This window comes from Macrobrachium nipponense, chromosome 35 (assembly GCF_015104395.2).
Source record: "Macrobrachium nipponense isolate FS-2020 chromosome 35, ASM1510439v2, whole genome shotgun sequence".
NCBI lineage: Eukaryota > Metazoa > Arthropoda > Malacostraca > Decapoda > Palaemonidae > Macrobrachium > Macrobrachium nipponense.
This window is the reverse complement of record NC_061096.1, coordinates 34810663-34826027: the sequence shown is the minus strand read 5'-3', so window position 1 is coordinate 34826027 and position 15365 is coordinate 34810663. Positions and strand designations below refer to the sequence as shown.

Sequence of the window (15365 nt, the reverse complement as noted above, 5' to 3'; positions counted from 1 at the left end):
AATCTATAATGTCCTTGAGGGCTAAATTTTTCCTGAATGCTAAGGACGTAGCTACTGCTCTCACCTCATGAGCTTTAACTTTAATTATACCGAAGCATTCTCCTGACAAAGCAAATGAGCATCTTTAATGGACTTCTCTTACAAAGAAAGCCATTGCGTTTTTAGACATAGGTCTAGTAGGATCTTTAAACGGAGGCACCACAGAGAACATGAAGTTCCCCTAATGCTTCTTGTTCTTTCTACGTAAAACCGTAAGGCTCTACTGGGCAAAGAACCCTTTCTTGTTCTTGACCTACCAGATCAGCCAGTCCTTCAATCTCAAATGATCTTGGCCATGGATGCGAAGGATTCTCATTCTTTGCTAAGAACTCCTGTTGAAAAGAAACAAACTGCTTTGTTGTGCTTCCATCCTATTTGCTTGTCAATAGCTTGCAGCTCGCTAATCCTTTTAGCTGTAGCTAAGGCTACTAAGAAGATAGTTTTCTTCGTTAGCTCTCGCAAAGGCGCACTGCCCATAGGTTCGAACTTATCCGTCTCCAAGAATTTGAGAACGACATCCAAATTCCAAGAAGGGGTTCTGCACCGTCGATCCTTCTTTGTATCAAACGATCTGAGGAGATCTCTAAGATCTGCGTCATTGGACAGGTTTAAACCTCTGTGTCTAAACACTGCAGACAAACATACACTTATAGCCTCTAATCGTTCTGATTAGCCAAACCTAGTTCTTTCTTCAGGTATAGCAGGAAATCTGCAATCTGTGTCACAGAGGTACTGGATGCAGAAATCTTTCCGATTCTTACACCATTTACGGAAGTTCTCCCACTTCGACTGGTACACTTTGATAGTCGATGGCCTTCGTGCTCTTGCAACTGCCTTCGCTGCTTCTCTAGAAAACCCCCTCGCTCTGACAAGTCTTTCGATAGTCTGAACGCAGTCAGACCCAGAGCGAGGGTGTTCTTGTGGAACCTGTCGAAGTGGGGTTGTTTGAGAAGATCTACTCTCGTGGGTAGATTCTCGGAGAATCTACTGTCCATTCCAGTACCCTCGGTGAACCACGTTTGGGGAGGGGCCGCCAGTATGGGGCTATCAGGTCAGCCTTGTTCCTCGACTTTCCCTGAATTTTTTTCATTACCTTTCCTAAAAACTCTTGAACGTGGGAAAAGCGTACGCATCTAGAAGACCCGTCCAATCTAGTAGGAAGGCATCGACTGCGACTGCAAGAGGGTCCTGGGATTGGAGAACAATAGTTCGGTAACCTCTTTCGTCGCTGCGGTAGCGAAAAGATCCATACTGGAGTGCCCCAGAGCTTCCACAGTCTCTGGCATACTTGAAGATGCAACATCCACTCCGTGGAAAGCACTTGTCCGTCCCTGCTCAACAGATCCGCCCTGACGTTCTTCTCTCCCTGAATGAACCTGGTGAGCAGGGTGACGTTTTTCTCTCTGCGACCAAAGAAGAATCTCCTTCGCCAGGTTGCAAAGGGACAACGAGTGGGTTTCTCCTTGTTTCCGTATATATGCCAGAGCTGTGGTATTGTCCGCGTTGATCTGCACCACTTTGCCGCTGATCCACGGTCTGAACGCTTTCATAGCCAAGAAGATCGCCATCAGTTCCTTCCTGTTTATGTGCCATGCCTTTTCTTCTTCGCTCCAAAGGCTGACTCCTCCGAGGGCCCAGCGTCGCTCCCCAGCCTGCGTCTGACGCGTCGGAAAATAATATCCGGTCTGGGTTCTCTGCTGGAGTGACGTACCCTCTGACAACCTCTCCGGAACTAGCCACCACTTTAGTTCCTCCTTTATCTTCGAAGGAATTGGAAACCGGAAGGAATCTGGTTGCGATCTTTCTTGTCCAGACTTCGTTCAGAAAGAACTGTAAGGACCTCATGTGAAGTCTCCCTAGTGAAATGAACCGCTCTAACGAAGAGAGTGTCCCCAGCAGGCTCATCCACTCTCTCGCTGAGCATTGGTCTTTCATTAGGAATTCTTGCACTTTCCGTATACACATGGTCCTGCCTTTCGGGTGACGGAAAAGCCCGAAAAGTCACTGAGGATATCAGAATCCCCAAATAAACTAGTTCCTGAGAGGGGATCAATCGTGACTTTTCCAGGTTCACCATCAGACCCAGTTGCTGAGTTAATTCCAATGTTACGTCCGTGTCCTCCAGACATTGCTGTTTTTGATTGTGCTCTTATGAGCCAATCGTCGAGGTAGAGAGAGACTCTGACTCCTGCCAAATGAAGCCACTTCGCCACATTCGACATCATTCTTGTAAAAATTTGAGGCGCCGTGCACAGCCCGAAACACAGGGCTTTGAATTGATAAATCCTTCCTGGATCACGAATCTCAAATATTTCCTGGACCTTGGATGAATTGGAATATGGAAGTACGCATCTGAAGGTCCAGTGTTACCATCCAGTCCCTGGTCGTACCGCTGCCAGTACTGAATCGTTCGTCTCCATCGTAAACTTGGTCTTTTCTACGAACAAGTTTAGCTGGCTTACGTCCAGTACCGGCCTCCAACTTCCTGATGATTTCGGTACTAGAAACAGACGGTTGTAAAACCCTGGGATTCGTGATCCAGAACCGGTTGAAGTTTTGGTCTTTTGGTTGGGAACCCCTCTTTTGGTTGGAACTCTTTTCCCTCTAATGCTGGTCGAGCGAAGTCCTACCCCGAAAGGGCTGCTGTGCTGTCTTCGTATCCTTCGTAGTCTTATTCATGACCTTAGAAGGTAAATACTTCCTTACCGATGACGTAAGAAGATCTTGAGTCGCCTTCTGAGTGAGGGAGAGAGATAGTCCTAATGATCTCTTGCGGGAAGAGCTGTCCTGACAGAGGAGAGAACATCAACTCCGACTTTTTGCGCTGTTCGACACTCCTTTAGCAGCGAACGAGCATAAGAGATGTCTTTTCTTCAAGACGCCTGCTGTAAAAATTGAAGCCAATTCATTAGCTCCATCTCTCAAGGCTTTATCCATACAGGACATAATACTTCTCGACAACTCGGATACTGACGACTCTTCCATCTCCGAAGTTCGAGCCAGGGCCCCCAAACGACCAGTCAAGAAAATTAAACACCTCAAAGGTCCTAAGATACCTTTGAGTAAATGGTCGAACTCCGACGAAGTCCACCACACTTTGGCTGAATGCAAAAGCCTGTCTACGGGAGCTATCACTATGTTGGAAAAGTCTCCCTAGGGAGGCAGGCACACTCCCAGGCCAAGACTTTCCCCCGTAGCATACCAAACACCAGACTTCGAAGCCAACTGGCGGAGGAAATACAAAAGAAGTCTTCCCCGACTCTTTCTTCTCCTTCAACCACTCATTTACGCGTTGAAGGGCTTTCTTGGCCGAAATGGACAAAGTCATTTTCAAAAACGACGATTTCTTGGCTGTCTTCGTCTTCGAAAATTGCGACAAAGGCGATGGGCGGGCCTGAAGGTTGAAAATCTCCTTCAAACAAAGAAGAAGGCACTCTGTTAGCCTCTGTAGTCCGAAGAAGGAGCTTCCGTCTTGTCCTCTTCCGCATCTCTCCGCAAATTCTTCCTCCTGCGGAAGAAATATCTTGAAAACCAAGATCCTGCTGACTCTCCAATTCAGAGTCCTTATGCAGCTCCTGTTTAGAAAGCGAATGCGGCACTGACTCCCTATAAAACTCCTCTCTTCCTTGTCGAGACAATGTTTTGACTTGCTGCCGCCTGCGTCCTGCGTCCTCCTGAACGTATGCGTCCACCATGCGTCCATCCACTTCTCCTCTTGCGTCCTGCGTCCTGTACTTCGTCCTTCTTAAGGGACGCACTGCGTCCTGGATCGCGTTGTACGTCCTGCGTCCTCTTGGAGGACTTAACCGGGAGATACGAGTCCTTACGTCTAACCGAAGGTTGGTTCGGGCTTCTCCCATGATTGAACAATCACTGCCAATCTCTGCTGCATGTCCCGCAGCATCCTTCGTTTCCGCTCCTTACGAGACTCCTGATGATGAGGAGATCGAGGACGCACCGGGCTAACACGAAGCGGCGAGCGAACTTCCAACTGACGTGAAATCCTCTTCCTTTTGATAGGGATCATCTCTTCATCCTCCGATGAAAAATCTCAGGGCTACTCCACCCTTCTTGGTCGAAAGCCCTTTCCTCCTGTGAAGAGGACGGAAAGTATGACCTCTTGAGAGGACGCGATACTTCCGCGAACCGCCTACTCCTTCCCGAGGCTGAAACTATCCGAAGAATAACGGCACTTCCCAGTATCGCCTTTTCTATGGCGTACTGCAGCAGCCTGGGACTTATCAACAGGACTGCCTGAAGGGACGACTGATCGCAAGTCAACCCCTCTCGCCTCCCTTCGACTGTCGACATGCCTTCTCCCTTGGGTCTGGGAGCTTGACAGAGGTCTCGGTCTAGGAGCACGAGAGAGACGATCAGGCGCCCCCTCCACAACACTGTCCCCAAACACTTCCACTTTGTCTGTTAATCGTTTAATTTGGTCTCCCATGGACGCAAGGGCAGCGAACACTTTCACTATTTGTGGATCAGTAGTATCCTCAGATACAGCAACTGGAGCAGGAGAAACCTGGGGGGAAGGTGCTACATCTACATGTGAATGAGCTGGAGAAGACACATGCAAAGATTCATCCAAAGGTTTACTCGAAGATCCCGATCTTTCACTCCTAGATACAGATCTTCTAACCCGATCTTTTTCTAATCTCTCCACATACTTCATAAGAGCCTTCCACTCTTTCTCATTCAGACACTGACATTCATTGCACCTATTGTCCCACGTACATACAAACTCCCGACACTTCTTACAAATAGTATGTGGTCTACCGATGATTTCGGCAGTCTCACCTTACAACCCTTCTTTCACACAAACTCTAAACATACTTCCTGAATCAGACATACTAAACAAGGTCCAAACAAATGCGATTGCCACTCTAACTTCGTGAATACGATACCAATATCCAAAAGTCAGATAACGAGCAGGAAATTCTAACAGAGAACCAACAAACGATGTTGACCGGTTCGGCTGGCAGAGAAATCTGAGGAAAACGGGAATAGTTCCAAGTACCAGCGCCACGGGAGCGGGGTGGCCATCACCTGAACTACCAGTGTACTAGCGGTTGCGCGAGTTTTGAAATTCTGCCAGTGCGTCAAGAGGATAAGCTATATATATACCTGCCAGGTAAGTGTCATGCATAAAAATTTCAGGACCACATCGAGATTCCAGGAAGGCGCTCTGTATTGGGGCTCCTTCCTTGTTGCAGGACCTTATGAGGTCTCTCAGATCTAGATTATAATATCTAGACCTCTATGTCTAAATACAGAAAGCCAACATACTCCGATACCCTTTAATCGTCTGAGTTGACAATTTTATTTCCTTCTTTAAGTGTATAAAAGGAAATCGGCAATTTGGGTCACAGAGGTATGGATGAAGAAATCTTCCGACTCTTGCACCACTTGCGAAAGATTCCCCACTTCGCCTGGTACAACTTAATAGTAGAGGCTCTTCTAGCTCCGGCCACCGCTCTGGCCGCCTCTCTAGAAAACCCCCTCGCTCTGACAAGTCTTTCGATAGTCTGAACGCAGTCAGACCCAGAGCGAGGGTGTTCTTGTGGTACCTGTTGAAGTGAGGCTGTTTGAGTAGATCTACTCTTGCTGGAAGTGTCCTTGGTACATCTATTGTCCATTCCAGTACCTCTGTGAACCAATCTCGGGCCGGCCAGTATGGAGCTATGAGAGTCATTTCTTGTCCCTGACTCTCCCTGAATGTTTCTTCAAAAACCTTCCCTAATATCTTGAACGGGGGAAAGGCGTAGACGTCTAGCCCGTCCAATCTAGAAGAAAGGCGTCTACTGCGACTGCTTGACGGTCTGGGACTGGAGAGCAATACGTCGTCAATCTCTTCGTCATTGCTGTCGCAAACAAGTCTACCACTGGGCGACCCCATAATTTCCACAGACTCTGGCATACTTCTAAATGAAGCGTCCATTCTGTTGATAGAAGTTGACCTTCCCTGCTCAACAGGTCCGCTCTCACATTCTTCTCCCCTTGAATGAATCTGGTGAGAAGGGTTACGTTTTCCTTCTCTGCCCAAAGAAGATCTCCTCCGCCAACTTGCAAAGAGAGATTGAATGTGTCCCTCCTTGTTTGCGGATGTACGCCAGAGCTGTGGTATTGTCCGCGTTGACTTGTACACCTTGTTGCGAATCACCGCGTTGAACTCCTTCAAGGCCAAGAAAAGCGCCATCAGTTCCTTCCTGTTTATATGCCAAGCCGTTTCCTCCTTGCTCCAACGACCTGAGACTTCTTGAAGTCCGAGAGTCGCTCCCCAGCCTGCGTCCGAGGCGTCTGAGAACAATACATGGTCTGGGTTCTTTTGCTGGAGAGGACGCTCCCTTTGCTAACTTCCCCGGAGTTAGCCACCACTTTAACTCCTCTTTGATCTTGCGAGGAATTCGAAACAGGAAGGAATCTGGTTGCGATTTTCTTGGCCAGACTTGGTTCAAAAATATTTGTAGGGGTCTCATGTGAAGCCTTCCTAGAGAAAACGAACCGTTCCAGGGACGAGAGTGTCCCCAGTAAGCTCATCCACTCTCGTGCTGAACATTGTTCTTTCTCTAGAAAGGCTTGCACTTTCCGGATGCACAGATCTTGTCTGTTGGGAGACGGAAAAGCCCGAAAAAGTCACTGAGGAGATCAGAATCCCCAAATAAACTAGTTCCTGACTGGGGTTCATATTCGACTTTTCTAAGTTCACCATCAACCCTAACTCTTTCGTTAATGTTAACGTCATTTCTAAGTCCTCCAGACATTGCTTTCTTGATTGGGCTCTTATGAGCCAATCGTCCAGGTATAGAGACACTCTTATTCCTAGAATGTGTAGCCACTTCGCCACGCTCGCCATCACTCTTGTAAAAACTTGTGGGGCTGTGCACAGTCCAAAAACAGAGGGCTTTGAACTGAAAAACCCTGTTCTGGATCACATTCTCAGGTACTTCCTGTATCTTGCATGAATTGGGATATGAAAATATGCGTCTTGAAGGTCCAGGGTGACCATCCAGTCCCCTGGACGTACCGCTGCCAGTACTGAATCGGTCGTCTCCATCGTAAATTTTGTTTTTCTCCACAAATAAATTGAGTTGACTTACGTCCAGTACTGGTCTCCATCCCCCACCCCCCGAGGATTTGCTACTAAAAACAGCCGGTTGTAAAATCCCGGAGATAAGTGATCCAGAACAGGTTTATTGCTCCTTTCTTGAGCATAGAAAGAACTTGTTCTTGTAGTGCTTCTTGTTTCCCTGGAATCGCTGTAGTGAGACTCCCAGCTCCTCTTGGCGATGTCGCAAGAGGCGGTCTCTTTAGAAAAGGGATCTTGTAACCTTCTTTGGCCACCTTGACTACCCAAGGATCTGCTCCCTTTTCTTGCCAAATCTCCCAAAACTTCTGGAGTCTGGCACCTACTGATGTCTGAAGGACTTGCTGTTCATTGTTTAGTACTGGGTTTCGAACCCCTCTTGGACGGAGCTCTTCTTGCTCTGAAGGCCGGACGAGAAAAGGACTTGCCTCGAAAGGGCTGACTAGCTTGCCTTGATTCCTTAGGAGTCTTCTTAACTACCTTGTTGGGTAAAAATCCGTCCTTACCGAGGAAGTTAACAGATCCTGCGTCGCCTTCTGAGTTAGGGAAAGAAAGAAATATCCTTGATAATATCCGCAGGAAACAATTGCTCCGAAAGTGGGGAAAAAAGCAATTCGGATTTCTGGGCGTTAGAAACGCCTTAGCAGCAAAAGAGCATAGGAGTGACCTTTTCTTTAAAACTCCTGCGGTGAAAGAGATGCCAATTCATTCGCTCCATCCCTTAAGGCTTTGTCCATGCAGGACATAATATCTGCTTGGGAGTTGAGAAGCCGTTGCTTCATTATCTTCCACTGTTCGTCCCAGAGCTCCCAAGGACCAATCCAGAAAATTAAAAAACCTCGAAGGTCCGGAAAATTCCTTTCAAGAGATGATCTAATTCTGATGGAGACCACCACACTTTGGCCGAATTCAAGGCATGTCTGCGGGAACTGTCCACAATGTTGGAAAAATCCCCCTGGGAGGAGGCAGGCACTCCCAGGCCGAGATTTTCCCCTGTCGCATACCAAATTCCGGACTTCGATGCCAATTTGGCAGGAGGGAAAGAGAACACAGTCTTGCCCGCTTCCCTCTTTTCCTTCAACCACGTATCAATTCTTTGAAGAGCCTTCTTAGCCGTAATCGAAAACTTCATCTTCAAAAACGAGGACTTCTTCGGAGTTTTATTCTTGGAGAATTGAGAAAGGGGTGATGTCGGAGCTGCAGGCTGAAAATCCCCTCCAAAAAGTGAAGAAGGCAATTCGTCAATTTTCTTATAATCTGAAGAAGGTGCTTCATCTTCTTTTTCTTCCTCAGATTCTAAGTCTTCTATTTCCTCTTCTGCCGAAGACACATCCTGTAAACCCAGGTCTTGCTGCAGAAAATCTTCTCCAACCTCACGTGAAGAAACCTGCTCCTGCCGCCTGCGTCCTGCGTCCTTCTGAGCTCCGAGGTTGCGTCCTGCGTCCTGTTGCCGGAAGCTTGCGTCCTGCGTCCTGCTCCGAAACCTTGCGTCCTGCTCCTGTTCTCTTAACTTGCGTCCTGCGTCCTGCTCCCGTAACTTGCGTCCTACCCGAGACTCCGAAGCTTGACGAGAAGGCGGCCAACCATCATGCGTCCTCTTAGACGACTTGACTGGGAGAGATGACGGTCCTTACGCCTTGTAGGAGGAAGTTCCGATGTTCCCCACGATTTAACCAAATCGGCCTAACCTTCCTTGCATCTCTTCAAGGAAGTTCCTAGTCTCTGCTTCCTGGCGTGAAGTCTGAGCAAGCGGAGAACAAAGACGAGACGGATCCATCAACACGAGAAACTCGATCTTGAGTTCTACGATAAGGGGAAGATATCGGAGAGACTGCTCCGTATTCCGAAGGAGAGCTCCTATCCCGAGAACCGTCGTCACATGAGGTCGTTGCGTCTTGTCTTGACTTAAAGGATCTCCTCCTTTTAATCGGAACCACCTCTTCCTCATCACTAGAAGAGAAAATCTCGGGACTACTCCACTGTTCTTGCGGGTAACGCTCATCTTGAGAAGACGTAGGTCTATGCGTCCTCTTCAGAGGACGCGAAACTTCCGCATAACGTCCATACCTGCCTGACGCAGCACTATCTGTCGAGGAAAGACACGTTCCCACCTGTCGCCTTTTCTATGGCGCACTGCTGCAGCCTGGGACGCAACAGGACTTGCCTGAAGGGACGACTGATCGTAAGGGAACCCTCTCGCCTCCTTCGACTGTCGACATGCCTTCTCCCTTGGGTCTGGGAGCTTGGCAGAGGTCTAGGTCTAGGAGCCACGAGTGAGACGATACAGCCGCCCCCTCCACTACACTGACACTTTCAATCGTACCCACTTTGTCTGTAAGACGCTGAATCTGATCGCCCATTGACGCAAAGGGCGGCAAACACTTTCACAATATTAGTATCCTCAGAAACAGCAGCGGGCGCAGGAGAGACCTGAGGAGAAGGATTAACAACTTCTACTTGGGAAGAAGAGAAATAACAGAATTATTCAAGGCCTTACTAGAAGAACCTGACCTCTCACTCCGAGACACCGATCTTCTTACTCTATCCTTTTCAAGTCTCTCAACATATTTGGTGGAAGTCTTCCATTCTTTCTCATTTAAAACTTTCACACTCATTACATCTATTGTCCCAAGTACACAAAACCTCTCTACACTTCTTACATAGTGTGTGAGGGTCTACCGAAGCTTTTCGGTAATCTCACCTTACACCCTTCTTTCATACACACTCGAAATACTATACAGAATCAGACATTCTAATAACTTCCAATCGCGATTGCCAATCCAACTTTCCAATACGATAACCCAATAAACCATCCAAGTACAGCGAAAGTCAGCTAACGAGTTTCGAATTCTAGCAGGGAACCAACAACGATGTTGCCGGTTCAGTGGCAGAAAAAAATCTGACGAAAATGGGAATGATTCCGAGCACCAGCGCCACGGGAGCGGGGTGGGATCGATCACCTGAACTACCAGTGATCTAGCGGTTGCCGCGAGTTTTGAAAAATTCTGCCAGTGCGAACAGAGATATAGCTATATATATACCTGCCAGGTAAGTGTCATACATGAAAAACTAACTTCCTACAAAATTGAGGATCATACTTCCATAAGCTTCATTAAATGATAGTCAGTATAGCTTAAAAGGTTTCAAAAAGCATGCAGAAGTAAAAAAACAACTGTCACACTTGTATACCATTCCTCTGGCACCAACTAGGCCTAGCTATAAAAATGAGGTGCTAGGGTGTTACTGATTGAGCTTTCATGTAGTGGGCCTAGTACTTTAAAGTAAAATCCAGAACATCTGGTGTAACACTTGACTAAAAAAAAAGGCACAGGATATAGGTACGGCAGCCGCATCCCGATCGTGGTAGATATTGGTACGGCAGTGAATTGCGCATGCGTCAATTTCAGACTTCCTGCCGTACAAATAATTTAGTGTGGTGAGGGTACGGCAGATTCTGTCATTGGTGCCGTATTTGCGCTCTTGACTTGCTGTAGATACGGCAGTTAGCTGTATCCGTTTACCAGTTTGCTAATCACACTGTAATAGTTTAAACAGAGTTCGGCTTTTAGGTGGGACAGTCACGCTTTTTGAACATCTGTCCCCCTTTTTTCAGTTAGCAAAATGTCCCTCCCCCCTTTTTTTATTTGTTTAGCTTTTGTGAATTTTGTCCCGCTTTTTTGTGCTACAAAAACAACACTATCCCGATTTTAATGGAATAATGCTAAAATTTGGTTTAACTTTGCCATATCACTACTTGGTAAATTCTATCGTCTTCTCCGACAGCTGCAATATACCCAATGAAGCGAATCAAAAGAATATTGTAAAGTGTATAACGGCCCTTGCAACTCCCGATGTCGGGCAGAATAAAGGGCTGAGAAAGTCACCAAAGGTACGATGGTAGTGTATATATCTAGGCTATATATAATCCTCTTTGAATCTCCTCTTCGGAATTCTTTTCAGGGCCGATTCGATCGTTCGTGACCTACGTATATACCATGAATTACCCAATTTTTGAAAGTTCGAGTCTTCATAAATGTCTATGGCTTTCTTCAGCTCGTTAAAGCCTGAAAACATCTGTTTTTCGGCAAAAACTAATGTATTATTTCGCTGTTCGTGCTGTTCCGTCACCATTTTTCTTGCTGTCACTGATATGCCCAAAGACTGTGTATATACTTCAGTATATAGTAGTCTTTGGATATGCGTGAGGCGGTAAACAAGGGTTCGCGCATGCGCAATTCACTGCCGTACCAATATCTACCGAGATCGGGGTACGGCTGCCGTACCAATATCCAGTTCGAAAAAAAAAATGTAGATAGTAGTAGGTAGTACCTTACATACTTTTTCCACAGTTTCTCTACATAAAGTAGTAGGCTTTGAATTTTCAGATGCTGTTTTGAGGATAAAACCTGCCATCTCTGCAGAAAATCCTTTCCCTGGGATGTCTTCCATACTCAAATTAGCCTAGCCTACCATTTAGCCCTCACAGTCTAGGCTAATAGGCAGGTATACGTTAATGCATACATCTTGGGCTGAATTTAAGGCCAATAAAAAAAAAAACTCGGTGGAAAGAGGAAGATATGCATAAGTAGGTATAAGGAAAAAAATTTCTGTACCTTTCATGGGAAACTGAATTTATAATTTGAAATAGGTATTTTACCGTTTTTCTCTGGCTTCAGGGAAGTAGAAAAACAACAAAAGCTACGGGTCGAACATAGGATACGGAAAAAATTAAAAAATGTAATTTTAATGTAAAAACAATTAGGTAGTACTATAGGTAGTAGCCAGTTTCGCTAATGCGGTAACAACACCAGGCAAAATTACGGAGGTACCGGCTAATGACATTTGGGTGCTTGGGCCTATAGTAAAAGCAATTTAAATTTACTATCCCAAAACGCCGTTCCTTACTCCATAAGGGATAATTTACAACTCAGGTCCGAGCATGACAACACCCGGTTGCTACGTTACTTTGTTGCATAAATTCCTCAACCCGGTTTTTCTTTCCCCTGGTAACACAGCTGAAGGTCAACTTACTCCGCCTCTCCTCAAGGTGTCAATAGTGATGACAGCTTCCATTTCCTCGGCACCCTCGGCCAACAAAAGCACGGCAGACACCATTTTGCTTGGAGACTACTGAGGTGAACTGACAATCAAGCGGAAAACGACTGGCAGTCTTCAGATTCTATTGACTTGGACAGAGGACGCAGTCACCGACAATCCAAGCAACCGAACAGAGTTGCCATCTTAAGTTTCCATAAAACTCTAAGTGCTACAAATAGCGATAGATACTTTTGTAATATCTGACAAAATAAATTATTACTATTATTTTTTGTACTGTACACTTAATTTATCATGTAAAATGAAAAACATGATTGACGGAAATAAATGATATTTAGTGTATTGATGTACTTACTATTGTTTTGTTGCTAAATTCGGGAATGTCTAAGTCATCTTCCCCTTCCATCCCCAAGTCAAAGATATTTTGTTTATAGTTTTATATTTATCAGCTTTTCCATTCTTATTGGTGAAAGTTTTGAACAGTTTCTCCAGCCAGTATAGGTAGTTTTCTAGCTAACAGAAATTTCCAATGGTGAAGTGAACAGAACTTACTAGAAAATAGCATTCCTTGCACTACCTATGCAAGCGCAACATTTCAATTCTGCAACAGGAAAGATATAATATATTCAATGAAATATGAATATACAGATTCCGTGAAATATTTAGTTATCATCCCCGACTACTCATAACGCTCAAGATTTGGAGTAAACGGAGTAAAAAAGTGATAATAATGATTAGCTCAACTGCATGAATCGCTAATTTTTTCGTACCAGACAAAAATCCCAGAAAGCGCTAAATCTAGCGTGAACAGCGTAAAAAGGAAAACCAGCCTTGAAAATAGAAAAAAAATAAACATCAGGGATGATTTGCTGCTATTGGGCCAGTTTTATCGATTCTAAACCGTAACCGTGTTTTGCCATTTCGTTCCATGAAACCAGCTGATCCTTTCATCCTGCAGGGAGATATAGATAGTGGCATCAACGCCCCTCTTGTGGTGCCCTTACTCAATGATGTGTGTGTGTGTATATATATATATATACGTGTATATATATATATATATATATATATATATATATATATATATATATATATATATATATATTATATATCTATATACACACACACACACACACACACACACATATATATATATATATATATATATATATATATATAGATATATATATATATATATATATATATATATATATATATATATATATATATATATATATATATATATATAGTATATATATATATATATAAAGGTTTTTTGCCACGAAGGAAAAAATGAAAAAGCGAGATAGCCAAGTACTTTCGGTCCTGTTCGGACCCTTTACTGAGGCAAACTGATTTTACAGAGAACAACATAGTCAAAAGAAGGCTTAATATACAAACCGACACTACAAGATTAGCCATAAGGGCGATTTTCACTACAGAAAGGAGGAGCCGCCTGAGGGTAGCCACACTTTGTAGGATACACGCAGTAATCAAGTGATTCTTCCAGAAAACAGTACATTTTGAAAAAACACGGGAGCATATACAATTTAATATCATGAATTTTTACACAAATTTTCCCTCAAAAAATTATTATTGATGAAAAGACGAAAGAAAATATAAATATATATATATCGAGCAAGAGAGAGAGAGAGAGAGAGAGAGAGAGAGAGAGAAATAACTATATACATGTGGGACTAATTTATTAGTTGTTCATTTATTTTAAGGTCCTTCATAAACACCTTACAAATATATGGGTCCAAATGGTACATTCCCAGACTAAGATTTAGGTTGTTTTTATTAGTGATTTGTATAATTGTTATTTTCAATTTCAACAGTGAATTTTATGGATGGCACTAAATTATTCAATTTAGACAGTAAATCATTTACATCGATGTAAATGATTTACTGTCTAAATTGAATAATTTAGTGCCATTCATACAATTCACTGTTGAAATTGAAAATAACAATGTCATCCCTTTCCTAGATGTATTAATACATAGAGAATCTTTCCAATGCAAATTCAGTATTTATAGAAAACCCACAAATAATTTAACATATGTACATTTTTATTCTGGCCACCATCTTAATATTAAAATTTCAATTTTTTCTTCTATGTTCCTACGCGCATTGCGTATCACAAGTCCACAATATCTGGACCAAGAAATAGAGTACATAAAAAAGATAGGAAACGATCTCTGCTACCCACCTCATTTAATTGATTTGTTATCAAAAAGCTCACAAAAAGTTTTATAGTGTTGCTATTAATGAAAAAGAAATGCCTAAAAATGTACTTAGCTTAACTTATTTTCGTGGATTTGAAACCATAAAATCAATATTTAAATCGTTTAATGTTAATGTAGTGTTCTCTTATAACAATACCATTAAAGATATGCTAATTAAGAATGTCCCGTAACAAATAACATCATTTACAAAATTCCTTGTAAGGATTGCCCATCGTTTTACGTTGGTCAGTCAAGTAAAAATTTATGTGTACGTATTAAGCAGCATATGCATTCAGTTAGAACAGCCCAGACTTCAAATGCACTGTTTATCCATCTGAGTGAAAAATCTCATTGTATTAATTGGGGTGATACCTCGGTAATTGCTAGATCTAATGATTATGTTTCAAGAAATTTTCTGGAATCAGCAATTATACAAATCACTAATAAAAACAACCTAAATCTTAGTCTGAGAATGTACCATTTGGACCCATATATTTGTAAGATGTTTATGAAGGACCTTAAAATAAATGAACAACTAATAAATTAGTCCCACATGTATATAGTTATTATTTCTTTCTTTCTCTCTCTGTCTCTCTCTCTCTGCTTTCTCTCTCTCTCTCTCTCTCTCTCTCTCTCTCTGGTCCGATATTCTCTCTCCCTCTTTCTCTTGCTCGATATATATATATTTATATTTTCTTTCGTCTTTTCATCAATAATAATTTTTTGGGGGAAAATTTGTGTAAAAATTCATGATATTAAATTGTATTTGCTCCCGTGTTTTTTCAAAATGTACGGTTTTCTGGAAGAATCACTTGTTTACTGCGTGTATCCTTCAAGGTGTGGCTAAACTCAGGCGGCTCCTCCTTTCTGTAGAGTGAAAATCGCCCTTACTGCTAATCTTGTAGTGTCAGTTTGTATATTAAGCCTTCTTTTGACTATGTTGTTCTCTGTAAAATCAGTTT

At 43.5% G+C, this 15365-nt stretch overlaps 1 protein-coding gene across 1 annotated transcript in view; it reads right to left on the bottom strand.

Annotated features, from left to right (window-relative positions):
• Positions 1-12364, bottom strand: part of LOC135208591 (protein dj-1beta-like) — a 41399-nt gene extending 29035 nt beyond the window's left edge. The window contains exon 1 of the mRNA XM_064240942.1: positions 12158-12364. Within this exon, the coding sequence (XP_064097012.1) occupies positions 12158-12241 (84 nt within the window). The 5' untranslated portion in view covers positions 12242-12364. The remainder of the gene's footprint in view (positions 1-12157) is intronic.
• Between the last annotated feature and the right edge of the window lie 3001 nt (positions 12365-15365).